The following is a 24,442-nucleotide window of genomic DNA, read 5'->3' as shown; positions in this document are numbered from 1 at the left end:
TAATGACCATCGGAAATGAGATCACCGATCCACCTCCAATGGAAATTAAAAGGAGAAAGACGAGCCTAGTGTAGAGTCGATAGTACAAATTCAGATCGACATGACTGACCCCGAGAGATGCGTGGGCATCGGGGCCAAGTTGAAAGGAAGTATACGCCAAGAACTAATAGCATTCTTGAAGAAAAACAAGAAGATGTTTGCATGGACGACAGAGGACATTCCAGGTATAGACCTCGAAATCGCCGCACATCAACTCAACGTCGACCCTAATTACAAGCCCGTAAAACAAAAGCGTAGAAAACTCAGCCCCGAGAGGGCTAAGGTAGTCAACGAAGAGGTGGAACGACTCTTAAAATCTGGTTTAATACGTGAAGTGAAATACCCCAATTGGCTCGCCAATACCGTTGTCGTTAAGAAAAAGAACGGTAAATGGCGCGTATGCGTCGACTACACCGATCTAAATAAATCTTGTCCTAAAGACAGCTTTCCGCTACCACACATCGAACGCTTGGTGGAAGCCACAGCTGGCCATAAAATCTTGTCATTTATGGACGCATTCTCAGGATATAACCAAATCCTCATGCATCCAAGTGATCAAGAGAAGACTGCTTTTACAATTGACAAATGCATCTATTATTATAAGGTGATGCCTTTTAGGCTCAAAAACGCGGGAGCCACATATCAACGATTAGTGAACAAGATGTTCACCGACAAAATAGGAACGACGATGGAAGTTTACATCGATGACATGTTAGTAAAATCATTACGAGAAATAGACCATGTCTTACATTTGGAAGAATGTTTCAAAGTCCTGAACAAATACCAAATGAAGTTAAACTCATCCAAGTGTACCTTCGGAGTATCATCTGGGAAGTTCCTCGGATACGTGGTAACTCAAAGAGGGATTGAGGCAAACCCAGATAAAATACAAGCACTCTGAAGTTTGCCCTCCCCTAGGAACAAAAGAGAAATTCAGAGACTAACGGGACGCGTGGTAGCCCTTAGCCGATTCATTTCTCGATCGACTGAAAATGTTTGCCTTTCTATAAGCTCTTGAGAGGAAACAAGAAGTTCGAATGGACCGAAAAGTGCGAAGAAGCATTTAAGCAACTGAAACAATATCTGGCTGAGCCCACGATCTTAGCCAAGCCCGAAGTGGGAGAGCCCCTCCACAAAACAAGGGGCTGAAATTGTTATACACCTGGTATTGCCGAACGGAGAAGTGATTGAACAATCCTTCCGCCTGGATTACACCGCCTCAAACAACGAAGCCGAGTATGAGGCACTAATCGCAGGATTGCGCCTAGCAGAGGTTGTGGGAGCAAAATTCATATCCGCTTTCTGCGACTCGCAGCTTGTTGCGAATCAAATCAGCGGAGAATTCGAAACAAGAGACGAACGTATGGAGGCATACGTGAAATTAGTAAAGGAGATGACAGACCAATTCGAAAAATTCAAATTATCTCGCATCCCTAGAGGGGAAAACACCACAGCTGACGCCATCGCCGCTTTAGCTTCAACGTCAGACCCTACAGTAAGCCGAATCATACCGGTCAAGGCAATAAAAAAATCTTCTATCACTAACAAAAGCACAAGCATAATGGTAATAATAGAAGAGGGGGACTGGAGAAGGGATATAATAAGATATATCTCCGAAGGCCACACCCCGACAGATAAGCAATTGCGTCGAAAGCTAATTAGCCAAAGCGCAAGATTCTCCATAATCGACGGAGTGCTCTTTAAAAAAAGTTTCTCCGGAGTTTACTTACGATGCATAGGAAAAGAGGAGTCCAAACGCATCCTCTCCGTAATACACGAAGGAGAATATGGGAACCACACGGCCGGACGGGCCCTAGCTGTTAAAATAAAAAATCAAGGGTACTTTTGGCCAACCATGGTCGCCGACTGTGAGCAACACTCACGGAAATGTGACCAATGCCAAAAGCATGCCCCAAATATCAAGCAACCAGCTGAGGAACTATCCTCCATATCCACTCCATATCCATTTTTGAAATGGTCCATGGATATCGTTGGTCCCCTAGCCAATGCGCCGGGAGGACTGAAATTCCTCCTTATCACAACAGATTACTTTTCCAAGTGGGTTGAAGCCGAAGCATTCGTCTCAGTGAGGGATGTGGACGTAAAAAAATTTATTTTGAAAAATATAATCTGTCGACATGGAACGCCACAAGAGATAATCACAGACAACGGATCACAATTCATATCAAAGGAGTTCCGACGCTTCTGTGCAGCAGAAGGAATCACCTTACGATTCTCAACATCCCGATACCCACAAGGGAACGGGCACGCTGAGGCTACCAACAAAACAATTGTTAGTAACCTGAAAAAGAAACTTTTAGCCAAAAAAAGGACGATGGGCCTACGAACTCCCTGGAGTGTTGTGGGCCTACCGCTCGAGTCCACGAAGGCCCACCGGGGAAACCCCATATTCTCTGGTCTACGGGGTTGAAGCAATATTGCCCATCAAACACGAGAGTAGAACAATTCGCACCATACACGCGAATGATCACAAAGAAACTAACAACGAAATGCTGCGTGATTCCCTCGACTTAATAGACGATAGGAGAAACCAAGCATTGACACGCATGAATTTATACCAACGATCCATCGCCCGATACTACAACAAAGGAGTCAACTTCTGGGAATTTGACATCGGAGATCTCGTGTTGAGAAAAGTATATCAGAACAGGGCCGAGGAAAACGCCGGAAAACTGAGAGCAAACTGGGAAGGACCATACCGAGTCGCAGAAATCCCACGAACATGCATTTACAAGCTTGAAACGCTCGATGGTATCCCAGTACTGAGATATTGGAATATCATGAATCTAAAAAAATATTACTGTTAAGAGTATATCATAACAATCGAACTACGTGACGGCTTGATCTCAAACATGGGTACGTAGGCAACCTTAAGACAAGGTTCAGCCCCCCGTCTCGCATAAACCAGAGAGACTCGAGACGAACGAGTCCCACTCAATTTGCCGAGCATGCAGATTCGACTTACACGCGCCTAAAAGTTTCTTACCGCTGTGTACGATAAACCAATCTAAGTCCGAGTCGCGAACGAAGAAGGACTTTAAGTTTCGGTTCGACAAACATACCATGTATAAGGCACCGGCCAGGAACATGCTGTGTACACAATCCCGATACGACTAGGGATTCGACTTATGATGGCCGGTACACATCACACATAAGCTGTCTACGAATAAACGCCGCAGTAAATAAGTGCGTTCGTTCAAACACACAAATTTCAAGGCATCGACAAGAATAATTGTGTACAATCTATCGAGGTTGTTTTCTGAATGAAAACGCAAGCAAGTATGAATTAAAACATCCATGACATTTAATAAATAAATAAAAATTAAAGTCGTGAAATATGTTCGAACCAAATATAAAAAAAGAGAGAAAAAATCTAACAATGACAATAAAATAAAATAAAAAGTTCGACAAACTTGCCAAATACCGGCCCAAAAGAAATTTGCCCACGCAGGGGTCCGAAAACAAGCTAATGCAAACTTAAGAGAGGTCGAGGCGGATCTAGGCCGACTTATCCTTGGCGGGCTCGGCTTCCTTCGAGTTCTCCCCAGCCTCATCGATGGACGCAAGCACGGCATCCGAGCTATCAAGCATCGAGCCGAACTGGTCCGCGACCTCGGTAATCTCAAGCACTGGCACGTCGGGAGGTGAGCGGTCCTTGTACGGAGTGAACTCGAGGTCCTCGGCCCCGGCAATGGAGGGCAAAGGCACACCATCGAGCTCGGCCTGAAGCTTCACCAGCTCATCCTTGGCTTCCTGCACCTCAGCTGGGGTGTCGGTGATCTCCTAGTTGACGACCTCTTGGAAGATTGACGATGCCGCCTTAGCCTAGTCGAGGTTACGCATGATGGTCGTCTTCTTCCTCCCGGCTGTGACGAACTGGCGGTAAGCCATCAAAGCCCCCTTGTACTTCGCCCCAGCGGCCTTTCTGCCCGAACGAATGCCGTCGTCCTTGGCAAACCGATAAGCTCGGTACAAGGATCGATTTCCCGTCTTCTCCTTCGCCAATTCGGCCTTCACCCACAACAGTTCGGATCCAAGGTTACGATGACAGGCCTCACCCAAGTCGAGCTCCTTCTTCAGCTCCACCCGTGTCCTCTCAGAATCTTGAAGGCGATCTTCAAGATCCTTCTGACGCAACGGGCCAAAGACCGGCTGCTATGAATCGAGCCTCGGAGAAGGATTTCCAAGAGACATCACCGGCGCGAAGCTTCTGGACCGAGTCCGACGTGTAAAGAACGATCTTCTCTGCAAAACAAAGGGCAGGGCATCAGTTCGCATTAGGCAGACACTAACCAGTTCGCAGATCACCAATAAAACCCTCCCCTAATTACCACAGTCCGTCTTCCACTGGACAGACAGACAATTCTTCACCACCTCGACTGTTTTGTCACTGATCTCGAAATAGAAGTATTTCGAGTCCCAGTTCTTTTCCTTGTCAGGGAGGTCGGTAACGATCCCTTGACGAGGTTGGTTCACCAAGTAGAAGCACATCGGATGATGCTTCGAGTTGCGCTTCGCGACCAGCAGGCGGCTGAGGTCATTAACGTCTAGAGAGATTCCAACCTCTCTAGACAACAGCAGTAGCGCCATCACTTGACGCACAAAGTTCGGACACATTTGGGCGAACTGTAGGCCCAGACGGTCACAAAACTTGATGAGGAGTCAGGGGATAGGGAAACGCAGTCCGCACTCTTCGAAAAATACCTGGTATGTCCAAACATACTTAGGGATGACTCGATCGGCGGACTGGCCTCCCACTTTCACCATCAACCCATCAGGGAAATTGTATCGCTTCGCTCCCCCATGTCGGCGAGGTCGCGTTTCATCAATATCAACGGCAACGACAACTTGCTGTTGGGATCATCGCTCCTCTTGTCAGATGCTGACATTTTTTCGATAAAATTATGGTTTCAAGAAAAAGAGCGAAAACAAGAATCCAGGATGAGAGTCGACCAAACCTAGAAAACCTAAAACCCACTAATACAACAGAGGAAAGAAAAAGAATTCGAAATTTTTACGGAAAAAAATGGCGGAAACCAAAAATTCAAGAAAAAAAGAGAGAGAAAGAAGAAGAAGAGAGGAAAGTCGCGATTTTTACCTCTGGGCAGTGAATGGGTTGGTATTAATGAAAAAAAAAACGAAAGGTCGGGGGCTCTATTTAAGCATCAAATCGACGGTTGAGAATCCCAAAAAGATCGCTATGATTAGGGAAATCTTTGGGTTACCGAGACGCGGGCGTGGCGATAAGTGTCCTTAGCGTTTGCTCAGAAGTAACCTAAAGGTAGAAATACCCGACTATTTCTTCAAATTTCAACCAGATTCTGAGAAATCTCGGTTTGACTAAAAGTATATTCCATATTATATTATCTTATAATATAGAAGATACTGGGGGACTGATTGTGGGAGTGGGTATCATCCCCATCCACCAGGCAAGATGGACCAAATGGGCCTAAAGCCAGTTCGGCCCAAAAGGATTGAGGATGATCGTTAGTTCGGCCTAAAACCCAGTTCGTCCTAATAATCCTAGACGTATGCGAGATCGGCCCAAGTCAATAGAGAGGAATTCGTTGCTGAAGACCGAATCCTAATTCGACCCGGGCCCATAGACGTTCCTAGACGGTCCCGCCAAGTGATTTGAATGATTAATCTCCTAAGAAATGGTCAAATCGCCTAAAGATGAGGATGGACACGAGATTGGAGGATTGAAGACCGGTTCTGCTCGTACACGTGTATCGATATGAAGAAAAATGGGAATTAGCGAGCTAGCTATAAAAGCCCACTCCATCTTCATTTTACGACTACTGAATTTCTGAAAAAGAAGTGACATACGATTGTATCTTGACTCACCATTAATATTCAGATTCCCTATTCGCTCTCTATTATTTTATGTGGTTTATATTCGATCATCAATAAAGGAATTTTCTTTCGCTTGTTTCTTATATTTATTTTACATTATTTATAAATTTCTTTCGGATCTCGATTTAATCTTCATAATCGGATTCTGAGACCATTCCCTCGTAAGAATAAATATATGAAGTAATTTAAATAAACTTGGTATAGATTGTCGGGACGAGAATTGGCTCAACAGAGTTCCTACAGGGTCTCACTGACAACTACTCCACGGTTCGGAGCCAAATCCTTTTGATGGAGCCTTTCCCGTCTGTCCAACGCATCTACATTCTTGTGCGCCAAGAAGAGAAAGAGTAGGAAATCAACCTTCGCTCCACCGTCTCCGCCGACTCTGTTGCCCTCCATGCTGCCAAGCAATCCGCTCCAAACAACCGCCCATATGGAAAGCGCCAGCATCCATTTTGTGATCACGGCAACCGACATAGCCACACTCAAGCGACATGCTACCAGCTCCATGGCTTCCCCGACAAAGATTAGCGGCGAAGCAGCTCGGGACCACCTGCAAAGCACTCGGGACGACCGCCCGGAAGCTCGGTACAACCTGCAACCTCCTTCATAGCCGACCAACACAACCGTTTGCTATCACTTTTGGCCAAAGAGTCGTCCAACGGCGATTCGGAAAATTTAGCAGGTATATCGCTTTCGTGTACATATCCTTGCTGGATTATTGACACTGGTGCATCTAATCATATTTGTATATCTTTATCACTATTTTCCTCTTATGCTCCTATAAGTAAAAATATTTGTGTACAATTACATGACGGTTCATACTCATCTGTGACATCAAGTGTACATCGTCACTTATTCTCAAGGATGTGTTCTTTATTCCATCCTTTAAATTCAGCTTGTTGTCAATCTCGCAAATAACACATCAACTCAATTGTTATGTAACATTTTCTTCCACATCGTGTTTATTTCAGGACCGTGCGAAGAGCACGACGATTGGTCGGGGTAATGTGCAACAAGGGCTCTACTACTTGGATGTCTCTCATTTAATAAATTATGTTTTTTTCATTTCAGCACACGAATAAATTTGATCTTTGGCACTCACGCCTTGGACATCCTTGTAATTCTCGTTTTCATTTCCTTGTTAAGCATTTTCCCAATATTGTTGCTAATAAGAATTTTATTTGCGATGTTTGCCCTCAAGCAAAACAATCGCGCAATTCATTTCCATTAAGTGTTGCTCGTTCTTCAAAATGTTTTGAATCACTACATGTCGATATTTGGGGACCTATTTCCGTTTGTTCTAAAAATGGGTCACGTTTCTTTCTCACTATCGTCGATGACAATTCACGTTGTACTTGAGTGTACTTAATAAAACAAAAGTCACAAACTTTTTATATGTTCATTCATTTTACGAATCAAATACAACGTCAATTTCAATCATCCGTTTCCCAAATCAATACTGGGAATGGAGGAATTTTCATTCCACGAATTCAAACCATTCGATCTGATAATGGTACTAAATTTCTCTCTAATAAATTTCAAAATTGGTTTCATACTCAAGGGATCGTCCATCAACGAAGTTGTATTTACACCCCTCAACGAAACGGGGTGGTAGAGCACCAACATCGTCATCTTCTCGAAGTAGCTCGTGCATTACGCTACCAAGCACACTTTCCCTTATCCTTTTGGGGCGAGTGTGTTCTCACCGCTGCCTATCTCATAAATAAAATGCCTACACCACTACTTAATTTTAAAACTCCACATGAAGTTCTCATTGGGAAAGTCCCATCTTACTCATCCCTCCGTGTTTTTGGTTGCTTGTGTTTTGCCAAAAACACGCATATTCAACATAAGTTTGATGTTCGAGCCAAGCCATACGTCTTCATTGGCTATCCATACGGGCATAAAGGGTATCGCATTTACGACCCATCCACTCATCGCATCCATGTCTCAAGAGATGTTACCTTTCATGAATCTACATTTACTTATCGTGACACCTCGGAAGCCCATCTTCCCGCCGATCTCAAAATCACTCACATCGATGATAACGATGATTCTTTACCACTTTCTCAATATGATCCGAGCTCTTCTGAATCAACTTCCACTCCGACCAACAATGAAATTGCTGATCCCTCAATCACCAATCCATCGACTCAAGCTTTGTGCTCGCCACCTCGGTATAACCATCCTTCTCGTGTTCGCCAACCCCCACCACACTTACGTGACTATGTCTGTAATGTTGCTTCTATACCATCTACTCCATTTCCTCGTCCAGATTACATTTCATTTAGTCACATGAGTTCCTCTCATCGTGCCTTCGTCACGAACATTCTTCTCCATTCCGAACCTCAAACTTACTCTCAAGCGGTTAAATCTACTGCGTGGCGTGATGTCATGACCGCTGAACTTCGCGCTCTCCACCCCAACAACACGTGGACACTTTGTCCTTTACCATCCGGTAAGACCGCAATTGGATGTAAATGGGTTTTTAAACTCAAATTTAATCCCGATGGTTCGATTGAACACCACAAAGCTCGTTTATGTGCCAAAGGATATACTCGAATCGAAGGTATCAACTATCATGATACTTTTACTCCTGTCGCAAAATTAGTCACTGTTCGCATTCTTCTCTCTATTGACTCAATTCAAAACTGGCATCTTCATCAACTTGATGTCAACAATGCTTTCCTACAAGGAGATTTAGATGAAGAAGTTTTCATGAAACTACCACCTGGTCTTTCTCACACAGGTGACACTCGAGTGTGTAAATTGCATAAATCTCTTTATGGTTTCAAACAAGCCTCTCGTCAATGGTTCTCCAAACTTTCATCTACCCTCATTTCTCGAGGTTTTTGTCAATCAAATTCCGATTACATTCTTTTTACCTATATTTGTGGCACAATCTCTGTCTTCGTTCTCGTCTATGTTGACGAAATAATTGTCACGGGAAACAATGATGTTTTATCAACAAAACAAAATCCCTCTTAGCTTCTTCCTTCTCAATCAAGGATCTTGGTCGTCTCCGGTATTTCCTTGGTATCAAAGTTTCTCGTTCCAAAAAGGGCATATTTCTCTGTCAACGAAAATATACACTTGATATTCTCACCGACTCCGAACTGATTGGTTCTCGTCCCTCTTTATTCCCGATATATGGAACAAAATCTCAAACTTCGACCCACTGACGGAACTCATCTTTCGGACGCATCCATCTTCCGCCGCCTCATCGGTCGTCGCTTATATTTGGCTATCACAGCCCGGACATTCAATTTGCTGTCAATACACTCAGCCAATTTATGCAACAACCTCACTCAGTCCACCTTGACGCGGCACACCGCGTTCTTCGCTACTTGAAAGGTACAATAGGCCATGGAATTCTCCACCCTGCCTCTGGTACCCTCTCTCTTGTCGGGTATTCAGACTCTGATTGTACCGGATGCCCTAATACTCGCCGTTCCACTACAGGATACCTCACAATGCTCGGCTCAAGTCCCGTTTCTTGGAAGACTAAGAAACAACCAACGGTTTCACGTTCTTCTGCTGAGGCCGAGTACCGCGCTCTCGCTGCTCTTACATCTGAACTTCAGTGGCTTCAGTCTCTAATGTCAGAACTTGGATTTCCCAAACTCACCCCATCACTGTTAACTGCGACAACAAAGCTGCAATTCACATTTATGAGAACCCTGTATTTCATGAACGAACAAAACACATCGAAATCGACTGTCATTTTGTTCGTGAGAAAATATTATCTGGACTCATGTCACCGTCTTATTTACGTTCATTTGACCAACTCGCTGACATCTTCACCAAGCCGCTTGGTGCCCAGACGCTCCACCAATTACTACACAAGTTGGGCGTCGTCGATATATCTCCTCCGGCTCCAACTTGAGGGGGGGGGGGGGGGGGGGGGGAGGGGGGGGGGGTGTTGAACGATATCCATCCACGCTGACTTTCAGCAAGGATTTAGTTTATTTAGTTCCTGTTTTATCTCTGTAACAATTACTAGCTATTATTCTGCTAATTAGTTTCCTATTTGCTTGTAATCTGTTGTTATACGTTGCCTATTATATTTCCTATTGTATAGCAATATCAGTTATGTACACGCCTATATAAACAAGGCAAAGTCATTGAATAAAATCATCAATTTCCATTATTGCTTTCCCTTTTAATAAAGTTCATTGCTCCCTGAACCACCCATCGGAAGCTCTTCTCTCGGAAGAATCTGGATAGTGGTGCCGGTCAATCTCCTAATCTTGGACATCGATCTGTTTCTGCCCTATAAACACCCGATATGAGCAATCTTGTTGTCACGATGTTGTCTTTTTCCCGGACGAAATCAAGTATTTGGGTTTGGATATGTAACAAGGCTTATTGAGCTGGGAACAGCTCATCATCAGGACCTAACAAAAAAACAAAAATCAATCACACCAATAATATTTCTTAGGAACCTCCTCAGACGAGAGGACGATTATCCTCTCGTTCGAACCGCCCATCGGATCGACAACCCTAATGTCCACTCCGATTTCATTCTGAAGCATGCTGACAATCCCTTACACTCTTTCACGACGCACTCGAGCTTCTTGGCCGAGCAAAGTATCCGAAACACGAGCTCTTCCACGTAATAAGCCTGAGGCACGTTATCGTTCATCGGAGAAGACCCGCCAAACTGGTGCTAACTGTAGCCTCCTCATATGTCGGCCTTGTGATTGGGTCCGGTAAGACTCGGCGGCGGTCCTCCATAGCCATCCATCCCCGATCGCACCGCCCCGAATTGTTCATGTGATGGTGAATCTCTTCGTTGGGGAATAGAAACGCGCCGCCGCCTGTCGCAGATATCGATGATCCGCTCGTCGTCTCCTTCCTTCCTTCTCATCACTGGAATGGAATCGTTCTTGTTCTCCTCCCTCTCACGGTGGCTTTTCCTCGTCGCTCGCTCTGATCGTGGCATGATCCACATGTACGAGGTCGATTTAGGTCTCGCTTTCTGTATTACTTCTTGGTCCTCATGCGCGCCAAGATCAGAGATGTGGAGATGCCGTGGGAGGAGGAAACAGTTGGAGATGTGAATGGAACCTTTTTGTTTTTCTTCTATAGTAAAGTAGAAGAGAACATTTTAAAAAGAAAACAGGGTAACAGAAATGTCATTAAAATAGTACAAGCTAGAATGGTAAATTTTTTATTTTTATATGACTCCTACAATAAGCAATTTCGGCCGAAACGCAATCAATAAGTATTGAATCTTTTCTCCTGACACTTTTTGTACTTATAAAAACATTATCAGTGTGTTTGCATACAATCCATTGTTCTAATTTATGTTGATAGTAATTCTTTTTTTTTTGGGATGATTTAGTTAAATAGTCTATTCAAAATATTAGTTGTCTAAAATTAGTTAAATAGTTAAAATGTGCAATAATCAAGTTTAAAAACTTTTAATTAACTCTTGGATTAATCTTTTTTAAGTGATAAATTAATTAAAATCAAAAAAATTATTCTTAGTGTAAAAAAAAAAATTTGACAACGTAATTTTGGTTATTCTGCTAAAAATATGAAACTTTGACCATTTTGATAATCAATTAGTTTGAAATGGCTATAATTTTTCCATTAACCAGATACAACTTAAGTAACTTTGTAAACTATATATGGGCATACCTCAGTCCTTGTTTCCATTTCACTTTGATTTGTTAACATCTTCATTTTTTGTAAATTCTCATAAATGGATAGAAGTGGCTTCGGCTATACAAAGTTCATGGATACGGGCCGGACTCTCAACCAATAAAATGCTCTACACTGAAAATGAGAAACAGAAGACGGACAAAGTAAACAAAGGATGTAAGGGTCTATTATGAACAAAATTACAATCTCGAAAACGAACTCTCTCAATCCGCTTCAACAGAGATTTTTTGCAATTCTTTGAGCGGGCAAGAGCACTAACCAATGAACAGGCAAGCGTTCAAAACCATCAGCATCCTCGAGCACTCGAGTCACTCCGAATCTGTCCAATGAAAGATAAGACCAACTCGTCCACCAAGACCCACAATTTTTTTTTTTTTCCCTAGATTAAACCTAAACAAAACACATCTACTGTGCACTGAACACTAACCCAATTCAAACTATAGAAATCCATAAACTGATCCAACTACCAACCAGGTACTAAAAGAAAACTAGACTAACGCTCTAAAAAAAAAAAAAAAAAAACGAAACTAAACAGCGGTATCTCACCCACACTCAGCCCGTACCACACCACAACTCATCGGACGTAGAGCCCCAAATCTATCGTCCAAACTCAGAGCCAAAAGCATTCCCGGACGGAGGAGCACGAGTCTGTCCCACTACTCCGAGAGCGAACCCGACCGACCACCGCCTGAGACCGCGACCGCCCGCGCGACCATTGAAGTCCACCCGGAACAGAGTTACACGGCGCTCGGACTTCAGAGAAGTTCAGATCTGAGGCTCGTCCCGACTTCAGAGAGTTACGACCGCCATGACCAGGCGAGGACCAAGGAGAGGCTCTACAACCGGAATCCGAGCTTCGTCACGCTAAGACACCGCCGGACCACCAAACACAACACGGTACGCGGCGGCTTCCAAACTAGGTTTTCTCCAGTCAATATTTTGAAAAACTACGCACCTGAAGTGTGACGATTTGTTAACATCTTCATGATTCATCCAAAATCTTTATTTTTCCCTACTTAATTTATTCTCTCTCACCAGGTGCTCGTTGAAATGCGTGTTCTTTCTCGATCTCTCAGCTCTTCACAACTAGCGGCTGTTAATGATCCTCTTTGAGCACAGGCTTCTCTAACCGGTTACCAAACGGTGAAGAAACGGAATATTCGAAACTCTGTTTTGTTCACACTTCCGACCACAAGTTTTGAACTTAATTGCATTTCTTGTTAGTTTTCCTTTCTTGGTGGTTAAGGACTCAGACCTCTTTGTCAATTTCTATGTTTTGGTGGTTAATTTTCATTTTCTTGTTTTCGATGCAAAATAAATAGCAGAGCTTTGAAGATCATACCCATGGCTGTATCAATGACGTGGCTTATCAAGATTCTGGGACAACTTCCCTTGTTTCTTGGGGTTTTTCTCTTGGTCCTCGGTGGATTTGGATTTTGCTCAGATTCTTCCTCGTTCTCGAGCACGGTTGGTCGTTTCTTTTCACTTCAGATTTTGAGCTTTTCCATTGTTTCTGAACGCATAAAGCAATGAAAGTAAGCTAATGATTGATTTTTCTAGGCTCTAAGTTTACATTACTATTACAATGTGAAAATATGAATTTATTCTGTTTATTTATGTAACCTTAACAGATCTTGGTTTCCCATTCTTTGTGCTCATATCGTATGATTAAATTTTGATTTTTATATTTTTCCAGCTTGAAGTACGCCATTTTTATTACTCCACACATTTGCACGTATTTCAAATGAAATCTCTCATAATTCTGATTTTCTGGATTTTTTTTTTTTTTGGATCCTCGCATGTAAATAAGAACATTAGTTCAACTGTTTGGAACACATGTAAAGTTACAACTCTTTCACTTGATCAAAATATGAGACAGTTTGATCTTTTGGGTTTGTTCATCCATTCGTATTTAAATCTTACATGTGTCAACATTCTCAGGTCGAAACAAGCGATCACAATCCTGATCTCGACGGCTCGGATGGAACCTCTGTTTATACTCCAAAGTACATCATGAAGTCTTACTTTGAAAAATACGAAAGCTTTGACGATTCAGACTACAAATCTTTTGTAGCACAAGAACTTCCTTTTTCCCGGTGCGATTCTTTGCTGGGAAATCATAGCACCGCCGCTTCAACGCTGTTGGGTTTGGAGCGCAAACTGGTCGGTGAGGGCTCTCATCGCCGCATCTCATTGTCCCTAAGAATCAGAGTCGCAGCCAAATCTGAACCCGAGATCTCTCAACGCAACTGTGGTTTTGTTATTGTTGTCGAGAGGCTTCCTTTGGGAGTTTTCGCGGACCCCTTTGAGCTTCAGCATCTTCTTCAGCGTGGCAGTATTTATCCTCTTTTTTTTTCATCTTTTTTTTTTTTTTTTTTTTTTTTTTGTGCTCGTGATCGTGTAGCGTTGTTTCTGCTGAGAACTTGTTGCCTTGATTTGTTTTGGTGCAGAGTACGGCGATATTTCTGTATTTGGTGATACGAACTTGGAATCCCCGTCGTTCTTGTCCAACCGATCTGTCGTCGAGATTCACATGAATATTGGTCCCGAGATCTCGAGGAACGATAACGAGGTTGAGATTCAGTTAGACCTGCCATTACACGCGAGATACGCAGTAAGTATTGATCTTTCTCATTAGTTTACAAAGCTATTTGGCATCTATAACCCCTGAACTTTAGGTGATGACACTTTGGCCCTTGTCCTTTTTTTCTTGGCGATTTTCTCCACCCACCTGAACTTGTTTTCTTTTTTCGGCAATATCTCACAAAATTTAATTTCTAAACAATTTTTTTTTTTTTTGACGTATTCCTCGCGTATGTGACACTCTGTAAGGGAATCATATGTCACTTTAAAATAAAATTTACCTTGGAATTTATGATTAAAAAAAGAATCATAATAACTTGCCAAACAAATTCAGAATAAAATCCTTGTGCCAAAATATCCCAACCCGAATGAGATTTCGTAAAGTATAGCTCGAAACTTGTAATCATAAAAAACTTCGCCGGTGCAGCCTTTGAGCGAAACGGGGTATTCACAAGTCAGATTTGACGCTCCCAATTTGTTTCTGCGCTGCAACGTGGTCGTCAAAGGAGAGTCGTGTGGCCGGAGTTGCTTGTACACGATAGCAAACGATGCCGGCCAATCAGAGGACGGGGCCGAGATTGTGTGGAAAATACCGTGCGGGATGTACTCGCACTCAAGGATCGTCTACATATTCACTTTCTTTTCGGCTTCTTTGGCTGCTCTTCTCGTTATTTTGTCATCCACGAAACGTTCCTAAATCCACAAAATGTGTATCGATTAATAATACCGACTGTTTGCTAGCCGTAGAAGTTATATTCAGAATCGATTATTATTTTAATTTTCTTCCGACATTTTTTTTTCCTTCGGTCGGAATCAACTTGTACATGATAGACAGTTTGGAAAACGTCTTTTTTTCTCATCAGCCTCTGTACTAATGCAGAATTACATTTCTACATATGCATATTCAAATCATTACAGATCATGCTGAACTCATATATTGGCCAGTACGAATTCGACTACAAACAAAATGTGCACAAATGAGGATGGAAAAATGTATACATTCTGATAGCATGGAATAATGTATATATTCTGAAGTGGCTATCCATTACTAATGTTGTTTTTTTTTTTTTTTTTTTTGTGCTCTTAACCATTACTATGCTGGCATTGTATTATACACATTTACAACCCGGGTAAGTCTTTTGTGCTGAAGATCTACCAGTTCCCACGTGGTCGTGTAAAAAAATATATGTGGTCTTAAGTTTGAGAAATTATTTTCAGAGGCATTTAAATAACCAACTCTTCAAATAATTCAACTATGATATTTTATTTTGATATAAAAAACGAAGTGGCAGAATTTATATTAGTAAGTACCATAAACAAGAAAATTTAAAAATACTTTAAAATATCAGAGATATATGACCCCCAATAATTTGGTGGTATGGGTTTTTTCAGCCCCATGATTTGGTGGTATGGAGGTCTTATTACTCTTATTTATTTATTTATTTATTTTATTATTTATGAATGACAATCTTATATCATTTTTCACATTTTATTTTGCCGTACGCCATTTATAATATTTGTGTTAATATGTTAAATAACAACATTTTATAATTAAAAGAATGTTTTTGGAACCATGAACTAGAAAAATCATCAATGTAAAACAATGTAGCATAAACACAGTTGAACTTTCATACCATAATCTTCGCTTGAGAACAAGCTTTGAACAAATCTACACACACCGGTGCTTTATATATCACCCAACGAACAAAGGAACAAATAAACACGACTCAAAGACAATAACTTCTCTATATGACACAACACACCCAAAGAATTGTGAAAATGAATTTTATTGTTTATTTTTACCAAAGCAAAACAGCAATTACATATAACAAACAAAGCCCCAAAGGAACACAGCCCGAAACCCAAAGAACACCCAACTTACAGTAAAATAAAAAAAGAGGGACAACCCCGCAAAACGGCCATTTGCAGAGGATTCGTTCGCTGCACCGTATTTATACACTAATCCTGGCTTCTCTCAAGCACGTCCATTTAGACAAAACACGTTCGGAAGATCGTAATTATTCTATAGACCGACCCGATCAATCTTATGCTGCAAGTACAATGACTACAATGAGAAGCACGATTCCAAATATCACCAAGAGCAAGCACGCCTGTGTACAAACATATCGTGGTTACATATTTTTTTAGATTTTACTAAAACTAAACTATAATAAAGTAGCGTTTTGCAGTTAATATCAAATAACCAGAATTATGTAATATAATAAATAATTACCAGAGATGAATTTGATTTTTGGGTCTTTGCAGCTTTTACTAGTTGAGATTTCCCTTGTGCTGTTGCAGCATGGGCACCCTCGATATTGGACCCGATATCATCTACAAAAAAAATAATGTTGCTATGAATTTTACTAAAAAAACCAAACAAAAAACATTAATGACACAATTGAGGCATCAATAATGATAGATAGTAAGTTTACCGATCATTGTTCCTTGCTCGTGAACTAGAACGGCGAGATCTTTAAAGATTTCATTCACTTCTCCAATTTGCTGCTGAATTTCTTGTATTCCTTGTTCTCTTTCCTCGATTATAGCCTCGTTGAATACTATCTCATTGTCTAAGAGCATAACCTCCTGTCTGCATCGAAACCATTGACCAAATATGACATCAAATAATCAGGATTCAAATTTCTTTAAACATCAAATCCCATCTATTCGGGCTATAACACTCAAAACAGTCATTTTAATGTTACACATGCATTTATATATTCACTATAACTTTGCATATTCCTCTTTCTTGACTGGTGCTATTAGAAATAAACAAATCTAAAAAACTAGTATGAGAATGTTAATGATATAGATGAAACCAACCATTACCAGCCAATCAACAAAACAAATAAATAACAACTGGTGACTATAATGCTACGATAAATAAATAACAAATAGAACTCACCTCCTGGATTCCACAAGGACGGCACGTTGCTCCTCGTTTTTATCTGAACTTAAATCCATCTCGCCAGCCGTGTAGCTGTGAGGAAAATAACCAACACCAGATCAAAAGACATAAACTACTTTCTGAATTGTAATGAAATTCTAATAAGCGTGACTAGTAAAGTAGAATCTGGCAGATATTGGAGAAGTTTCCAAGTCTGTTGTTAAAAAACAGACGACTCACCAAATTAACTACAAATTAACGCAGGAATACAGAAGAATCATGATGTAGAAAGCATTGGAAAAGGATTACCTAGAAGGAAGAACTGCGTGAGGAACGAAAGGAGTGTATGCTGTTTCCCTCTCTGCAGCGAGTCGCTGCGCCTTCTGGAATTCTCTGAGAACAGCTTGAAAATCTTTTGCAAGTTTAGCATCTGCAATTTTCTTGCTAGCCTGCAGCGATATTCAGAAAGAAATGAAAAGCCGTTAGTCACCTCAAATAAATCGGAATGTGAAATTAACCAATCCAATCTACTAAAATTTAAAATTGATGCAGAAGAGCTTTTATTTCTGAAAGAGTGCGGGCAAAAATACTATAAAAGGTGGAAACATTGCGAACTCCGACAGGAGGAAAAAAAAAAAAGGGGCTCATTTTTCCCTGGAAATGATGACGATGGATTTGTTGTTTTTCATTGCTGTGGTCTAATTTCGAATTGGTTCAGCCTCCAAAAACAAAGTGAAATGGCATTTAGTTGTAAACCATTAATATAAAAAAAAAAAATCCCATCAGCTAAGCCATGGCAAAAACTACATTCTAATCATCGGGTATATATCATCAATGCTGTGATTGAACAAGTTTCTATGCATGACTCACATTCCCTTCAACATTATGATCTCTCTCACTAGCTTGTTTGAGCTTCTCCGAAGTGTCCTTCACCAGTTGCCCAATATGTACCCTTGTCTTGTGCCTGAAAATTCATTTGAACAAAAATAAAATAAAAACGCCAGCCATAAACAAAATCCATAGAAACTTAGTACCAAATCAAAACCCTGCCCAATTCCCATTTCAACCAAACAATCACAATTCAGCAAAAATAAACCAGCTTTAAAAACTCTTTACGCAAATTAAAAAATCTTTACGCATAATTCAAAATTTTCAACCATTCAAAATCCTCTCGAAACCAAAACAATCACAATTTCGTGTACGCAACACCAATCCAAAGACAAAATCGAACGAAAGCTCAATCGAGTAACGAGCAAAAAGAGTGATCATCGTCGCAGCGAAAGACTCACAGCTTGTCGCGAAGCTCGGGTGTGTCTTTGGGCGTGCCGAGAGTGTTGACGAGCCTCTGGAAAGTCGAAACAGCCGTGTTGATCTGAAAGATCCCCGAGGCCACCGCCTGAGTCGGGTCTTGTCTCCCATTTGAGACATCTCGCCTCGAAGAGCCCAATCCACGACCCGCCTCCAGATCCAGAAAGCTCATCCTCTGCGTTCGATGCCCTAGAAAACCTAACTAGGGTTCCGAGGAAGAAGAAGAAGAAGGCCGGTGATTCGTTGCGAGAATTAGCTTGACCCCGCGCCGGGAAAATATCGCCTGAGCTTCGAATACAGAATGATTGCGAAGATCGAGAACGGAGATGGAGAGAGAGGATTTTGATTCCTTCGAGTCTAGTTTTTGCGAGAGAAGAGAGAGGAAAACGAATTTGAGCGTTTATTATTAACTTTAGTTAAAAGAAAATAAATTTACTAGTTCTGTGGAAAGTTTGTTTTTTCGGTTTTGTTTCTTTCTTTACATTTTTTATTACTTTATTTTGAATTTTTTTTTATCTGTGTGTTGTTGCAGCAAGACTGATTATTATTATTTAGACGAAAAAAAAAGACTGATTATTATTATTTAGACGAAAAAAAAAAGACTGATTATTATTATTATTATCTTTTTTTTTAAGAGAGTAAGTTTTATTAATTTTTTTGGCTTAATTCCGTAAAACAAAAAACAAAAAACAAAAAACGGTAAAAGTTTTGTTTAATTGATTTTTTTTTTTTGCTTCAAGGTTTTGTTTAATTGATTGATGATCGAACACACTTGCCGGCACGTTGGTGTCGACCATTTCCTGGACACGTGTGGGACTATCATTTGCTGGAATACCGACGTGTCTACTTTCTGTGTTTTGTTTGTGGCTATGGTGTGGCCCGTGTGGGGTGTTGCCTAAGTTGTTCCAAGGTCCAACTATTAGTTTTTTGAGAAATTGCTCAATTTGCCACCAATTTCATAACATTTTCCCATTTTCCACCAAAACACTAATTTTTCCCAAAATGCCACCGAGATGTCAACATTGTTGACATCTATGTCAACAATGTTGACATCTCATAGTGAAGGGAAAAAATTAGATGTCAACATTGTTGACATAGATGGTGGTATTTTGGGAAAAATTAGTGTTTTGGTGGAAAGTGGGAAAATGTTATGAAATTGGTGGCAAATGGGGCAATTTCTCTAGTTTTTTTTCAAAAACATATTATTTATTTTACAACACTTTTTTTTTAATGAATTTTCCTACATTTTTAAACGGCAATTATTTTGTAATATACTTGATTGATTTTATAAGATATTTATAGGGCTTTTCCCTCCTTTTTCATTTCTTCATTTATGGAACTCTCCGTATCAAGACTCGACATATTTTGAACACTTTTTGTGAGAAGACTTTGAATTGAGCTTTTGATACAATTAAAGAATTTATTTCTACATATGTTTTCTTTCGATTTGAGGAGAATCGATTGTACTCGTAAAATTATAATGTTACACTTAAATACACTCTTGTGTTGGTTGGGTTAGGTACTATTCATCATTAAACATGAGACCATCTAATTATATCTGTAGTTGTTTGTGAAGTTTGGCTTTATTTGACTAGGATTACCACGTGAATTCGAAGGAATGGAAGATGATATTATATTATATATATATAGATATATACCTTAGTCTATTTTGTTACAATATATTTTAATTATTGTTAGCTACTCACCACCAAGTACATAGATAAGAGTACAAATGAAATATGATGAGAATCAATCAATCAGCTAAAATTGATGAAACAAAATAGTTTTCCACATGTTGTTCTTCTTTTTAAAGGCTCGATTTCTCTCGAAACTTTATGAACATGATATTTGTTAATGTCGTTTTTGAGCCTCAACAATCACGAATAAAATAGAAAATAAATAAATATTTGTTTCGATTTATTGAAAGGGATCCCAAAAAAACGCCAACTAAAAACAAGTCAAATAATTAAATAAATGCGTTGAAAGAACAAGCAAATAGAGGGAACTGTTATTTATTGATTGCAAACAAATACAAATCAGAAAGAGTTCGACAAAGAGCGAAGTAAATCAATGAACTCGTGAGAACAGAGAGCAATATATTTCGAGATTCGGAAAGGAAAAAAAGGTGTCGAAATCTCCTCAGGTCGAAGAGATTTATACTGGGGCGAAGTACGAGATCCTCGGAGACACGTGCAATTAGCTTCCTTCTTCCTCCCCTCGTCTATCGCCACGTCGCTTCCTTATTTGAAATGTCTTGGGAACTCGTCAACCTCCCGAATCTTTAGGCGAGATCTCTCTGACTTCGACTTCGTCAAGGTACACCGCAGAAGTGAATCAAGCTCGTAATGCTCAAATAATTTTGTTATTCGGCTATTTTGGTGAGGATTAAATAATCAAATTATTTAATTGAATTGTTTACTTCTTCTTTTTCTGTTTTTTTTGGGGGGGGGGGGGGGGGGGGGGAGTTGGGCCGCGTGGCCTAGTGCTCTTTTTGGGTCGAAATATGCTCCCACAACACTCATTCTCTATGAGTAATATTTGATACCCTCGACAGATTCTTTTCAGTGTTGTATCACCGGAAGTTTTTTTTGCTCTTCTTTATTCTGTGTTTTTTTACAATCCGATTTAAGTAATTTGTATTGATTAACATTACGTGCAAAAAATATTCGACATCAGGGATCAATGAACCACTTATAAAAGAGGGAGGGTTGAACTCATATGTTAGGCGAGTCCCACCTATGTGAAAGCAAAATAGTCAACGAATGACAAATGATGCTCGTTATTACTTTTCTTAGCATGGTAAAGTCAAACTTCTTCACTATTTAGCATCTAGTCCATCTTGAGCTCGAGTAGAGCATATTCATCATAGAGCCTCTAATAATCATAAAAGCATGCTTTGTGTTTCAAATTCTATCGTAACCTGACGTCAAGACTCGTGAATATGGGTCGCCCCATGCTTCATCGTCGCACAACGCTCCACCGCATCTCCATATATGCGAATCTTTTTATATTTTTGTTTCATTTGTTGAATTTTTTCATAGTGTTTTAACGTCGTATTAGTTTGATCTCATCCATCATATATTTTTGAGGCCTCATCTTGAAATAATTTTAAGATCTTAAAGATAATTTGGATAAGGAATATAAGTGTATAAGAGCATGACAATAAATTGTAGTGTTGAATTGTAATTCTCGTGTGAGAATAATTGGTCTATAAATTAGACCAAGCCCGAACAACTGTTAACAAAAAAAAATACAAGTATCCGCAAAGTCATGAGATCAAGTGTATGGGGTACTCCCAAAGCAGATTAGTAAAACGGTTTTATCAAGACTCTCAAGAGTTGTATTGAAGAGCACGTTAATCATATTTATATTGAATGAAAAAGAAAGAAATTGTACTCTCAAAATAGTTTGTATACATGATTATAAAAGAAGATTATTATAGTGAATACAAGAGTTTGCTTGTCACAACTCGCGCGCATTTGCTCGCCCACGAGCCACAATTGATCAACTCAAAATCATACAAGACTGATAACATAAATATATATCAACCAAACGTTTATTAAACGTATAGCGGAAGGTTATTTATAAAAGTCGTTTTAAAAAACGCATGGGATCCATTAATGGTACCATTTTTCAATTGACTTCGGCGCAACCCCTAGGTCCCCATAGCCCGTCGAGGTTTAACCTCCATGCCCTCATAGCCCGTCGAGGTTTAACCTCCAGGCCCCCATAGCCTGTTGAGGTCAGGTTCGATTCTCTTCTAAATCTCGTTGAGTACTTAGCGCCACACAGGCCTCTATAGCCCGTCCGATTCCAAGTCATTGACCTGTGGAACCATCGACGATTCTTAATTAGGGTTTGGGGATCTACAACACGCAGAGTACACATCTTTACTACTACATGAGAGCATCTCGGGATAAACCCCAAAAGAATTAATGTTTCTTTTTCGTGCTCGTTAAGTATTTTAGGAAGAAGACTTGGGACGTGACTCCCAATGCTTCTACTCTTGGTTCGAATCCAAGAGTCGATTATGCTCTTCCGTTATCCCTAATTTAACTTATTTACTACAGTTAGCAGATGGGTCTAACTATAACAAATAACATCGTTGTTGCTTCAAGTTAGCATTTGAACCTAACGGGCAAAACCCAAATCTACATTTTCGAGAAAGATGGCCGAAACCTCAATCTTATTATTGTGTTCGTTTTAAGGCTTCCACATAATCTTGTTTACTAGCACCTAAGCCTCCACCCTACCCAAAATTAACGCCTTACAGCTTCTTGATCTCAACGCTTGACCTTGCGCGATCCAAGATTATCGATCGAAGAACCTGTGGCATGTCGAACGAGTTAGGATTCTTTTTCGTGATTATGCTAATCAGCAGACTTGCAAGAACTTGGAATAGACCTTGGCTCGTTACTATAAGCATTGTACTTCAGATTATCCTCAAGACCTCAACTCGATACTTATTTACTTTTTGGAATTCGGTTCCTTAGTCAAAGACTCTATTGGTCTTGTACCGTAAAACACAGTACTAATAGACTCCGCATTCAACCAGAATAACATTTAAATCATAATTTAAACGATTCATAGAGTCTTTGAGGTTTTGTTTCGTTTTATAGTCTTTATGAAATTAACTTTGGAATCCTACACTCCAGGACCTCTAATTAAAACCTTTAACGAAATCCAGAATTCCAAAAATGTAAATAAAACCATGTATCAAGTTTCACAATTTGAAACGATACCAAAACAACCAAGAGAAACCCCGACGCTGACGAGCGAGTGTAACTCATGGTTTAACATTGATTTTTTCTGTTTCTTCTACCTCCGGCCTTTATGAGTCTGCACACGTTGATTTTTGTTTGTCATTTCTCGGCTTGTCACTAGACCCGCTGCGAAATGAAACAAAACCCATATACCAAATTTCAGCTTTACATAAATAAACTCGAATCCTAATCTCCGACCACTCAGCCCTAAGGCAAGGCTCGAGTTACTCGAAATAATCAATTCCAAACACAATTTCAAGGTCATACCAACACAAATCCATCATCAATGTAAAGATTCACGCTCGGAATAAAAAAGTCCTGATTGAAACCCTAACTTTGGACTGAGAAGAAAGGGATTCGAAATTTATCTACCTAATGATGATCTCAAGCTATGTTGCGAGCACAAACCTTCCTCCCGTTCACAAAATCAAATCCAAACCTTGAGGAGAGACAAACAAACACGAAGGGTCCTAGAATTTCATATTGGAAATAGAACAAGAAGGACGAAGAAGAAGACGGGATGGAAAAGAAGACTACCTCACACGACTCTTCGGCGATGCACGCGACGAACAGCTCTGACCGAGCCTTTCTCTTCTCTGGCGTCTCTCACTCTCCCACAGTTTCTCTCTTTTTCTGGTTGTCTCCTTCATGCCTTCTTTCTCTCTTCTCTCTTCTGGAATTCTCTGAGTCACGCATACAATGAAGAAGGAGCTAAGGCATCATGGTTTTTATTTGAGCAAGAATAGAGAAATTGCTCATTTAAGTCATTCGGCTTTTCTCACCGCCTCAAATTGACCCCCAAACTCGAATTCGTTTCAAATGAGTCCTTGAAAATGTATTGGAAATAGGTCACATCCATATTAATTGGAAATAGGCCTCAGAAAATAATTTCTCACTCAAGACGAACTCGAGATTTTATCTACTCGTTTCAAGATTTCTCATCACATTAACATATTTAAAATTAATTAAATAAAATCATTGGACCATTCTTTACTCAAGAAATTTATTTGCAACAACAGAAGCTCGTTTATTAACTTCAAACGACAGGTTAAATGATATAAAAGTTTATATTTTACATTGCTAATGCCAAAATGCACTGCCACTAAGTTTCGAACTTGTAAGGGAGAATTTTTAGGTGATTTAAGGAGACATATTTTTGTCCATTTCTTAATAAATAAATAAAAAAAACAAATTCCAAATGTTGTCGCTGTTTTTCGGACAACTATTTAGAAGCCCCAAACGGTTCGACCCAAGGCCGGACCAAGTGGTCGCGTTCGGGCTTGAGCGTGTCGGACTCGGTATCCCGAGT

General features: G+C 40.3%; 3 protein-coding genes and 1 long non-coding RNA gene across 6 annotated transcripts; 2 read left to right on the top strand and 2 right to left on the bottom strand.

Moving 5' to 3' along the window:
• Positions 1–100: 100 nt before the first annotated feature.
• Positions 101–2,345, top strand: LOC149404743 (uncharacterized). Its single transcript, XM_089607657.1, has 3 exons — positions 101–889; positions 1,145–2,140; positions 2,253–2,345. The coding sequence occupies exons 1-3, from the start codon at positions 101–103 to the stop codon at positions 2,343–2,345; spliced, it is 1,878 nt and encodes a 625-aa protein (XP_089463783.1).
• Positions 2,346–12,040: 9,695 nt separating this feature from the next.
• On the top strand, positions 12,041–15,089 carry LOC149404742 (phosphatidylinositol-glycan biosynthesis class X-like protein). Of its 3 annotated transcripts, none has more exons than XM_089606813.1 (6): positions 12,041–12,486; positions 12,628–12,732; positions 12,915–13,056; positions 13,531–13,924; positions 14,040–14,203; positions 14,600–15,089. In XM_089606813.1, the coding sequence occupies exons 3-6, from the start codon at positions 12,934–12,936 to the stop codon at positions 14,867–14,869; spliced, it is 951 nt and encodes a 316-aa protein (XP_089462939.1). In that variant the 5' UTR covers positions 12,041–12,486; positions 12,628–12,732; positions 12,915–12,933; the 3' UTR covers positions 14,870–15,089. The 3 variants fall into 3 exon arrangements, with proteins under 3 accessions (XP_089462939.1, XP_089462938.1, XP_089462937.1); XM_089606812.1 differs by having other exon boundaries at positions 12,628–12,808; XM_089606811.1 differs by having other exon boundaries at positions 12,628–12,808; positions 12,912–13,056.
• Positions 15,090–15,751: 662 nt separating this feature from the next.
• Positions 15,752–18,778, bottom strand: LOC149404741 (syntaxin-22-like). The gene is made up of 7 exons (XM_089605128.1): positions 18,352–18,778; positions 17,933–18,026; positions 17,372–17,511; positions 17,081–17,155; positions 16,608–16,765; positions 16,406–16,506; positions 15,752–16,283 (listed from the first exon to the last, which is right to left on the bottom strand). The coding sequence occupies exons 1-7, from the start codon at positions 18,540–18,542 to the stop codon at positions 16,218–16,220; spliced, it is 825 nt and encodes a 274-aa protein (XP_089461254.1). The 5' UTR covers positions 18,543–18,778; the 3' UTR covers positions 15,752–16,217.
• A 4,204-nt stretch (positions 18,779–22,982) lies between these two features.
• On the bottom strand, positions 22,983–23,811 carry LOC149404740 (uncharacterized). Its single transcript, XR_016293844.1, has 3 exons — positions 23,671–23,811; positions 23,506–23,572; positions 22,983–23,259 (listed from the first exon to the last, which is right to left on the bottom strand). It is a non-coding gene; the product is annotated as an uncharacterized LOC149404740 (long non-coding RNA).
• Positions 23,812–24,442: the final 631 nt, after the last annotated feature.

This window comes from Urtica dioica, chromosome 2 (assembly GCF_054948205.1).
Source record: "Urtica dioica subsp. dioica isolate 48M chromosome 2, U.dioica_male_clone48M_v1_H2, whole genome shotgun sequence".
Taxonomy (NCBI): Eukaryota; Viridiplantae; Streptophyta; class Magnoliopsida; order Rosales; family Urticaceae; genus Urtica; species Urtica dioica.
Note: the sequence above shows the minus strand (reverse complement) of the source record. Positions and strands in the feature narration are given on the sequence as shown.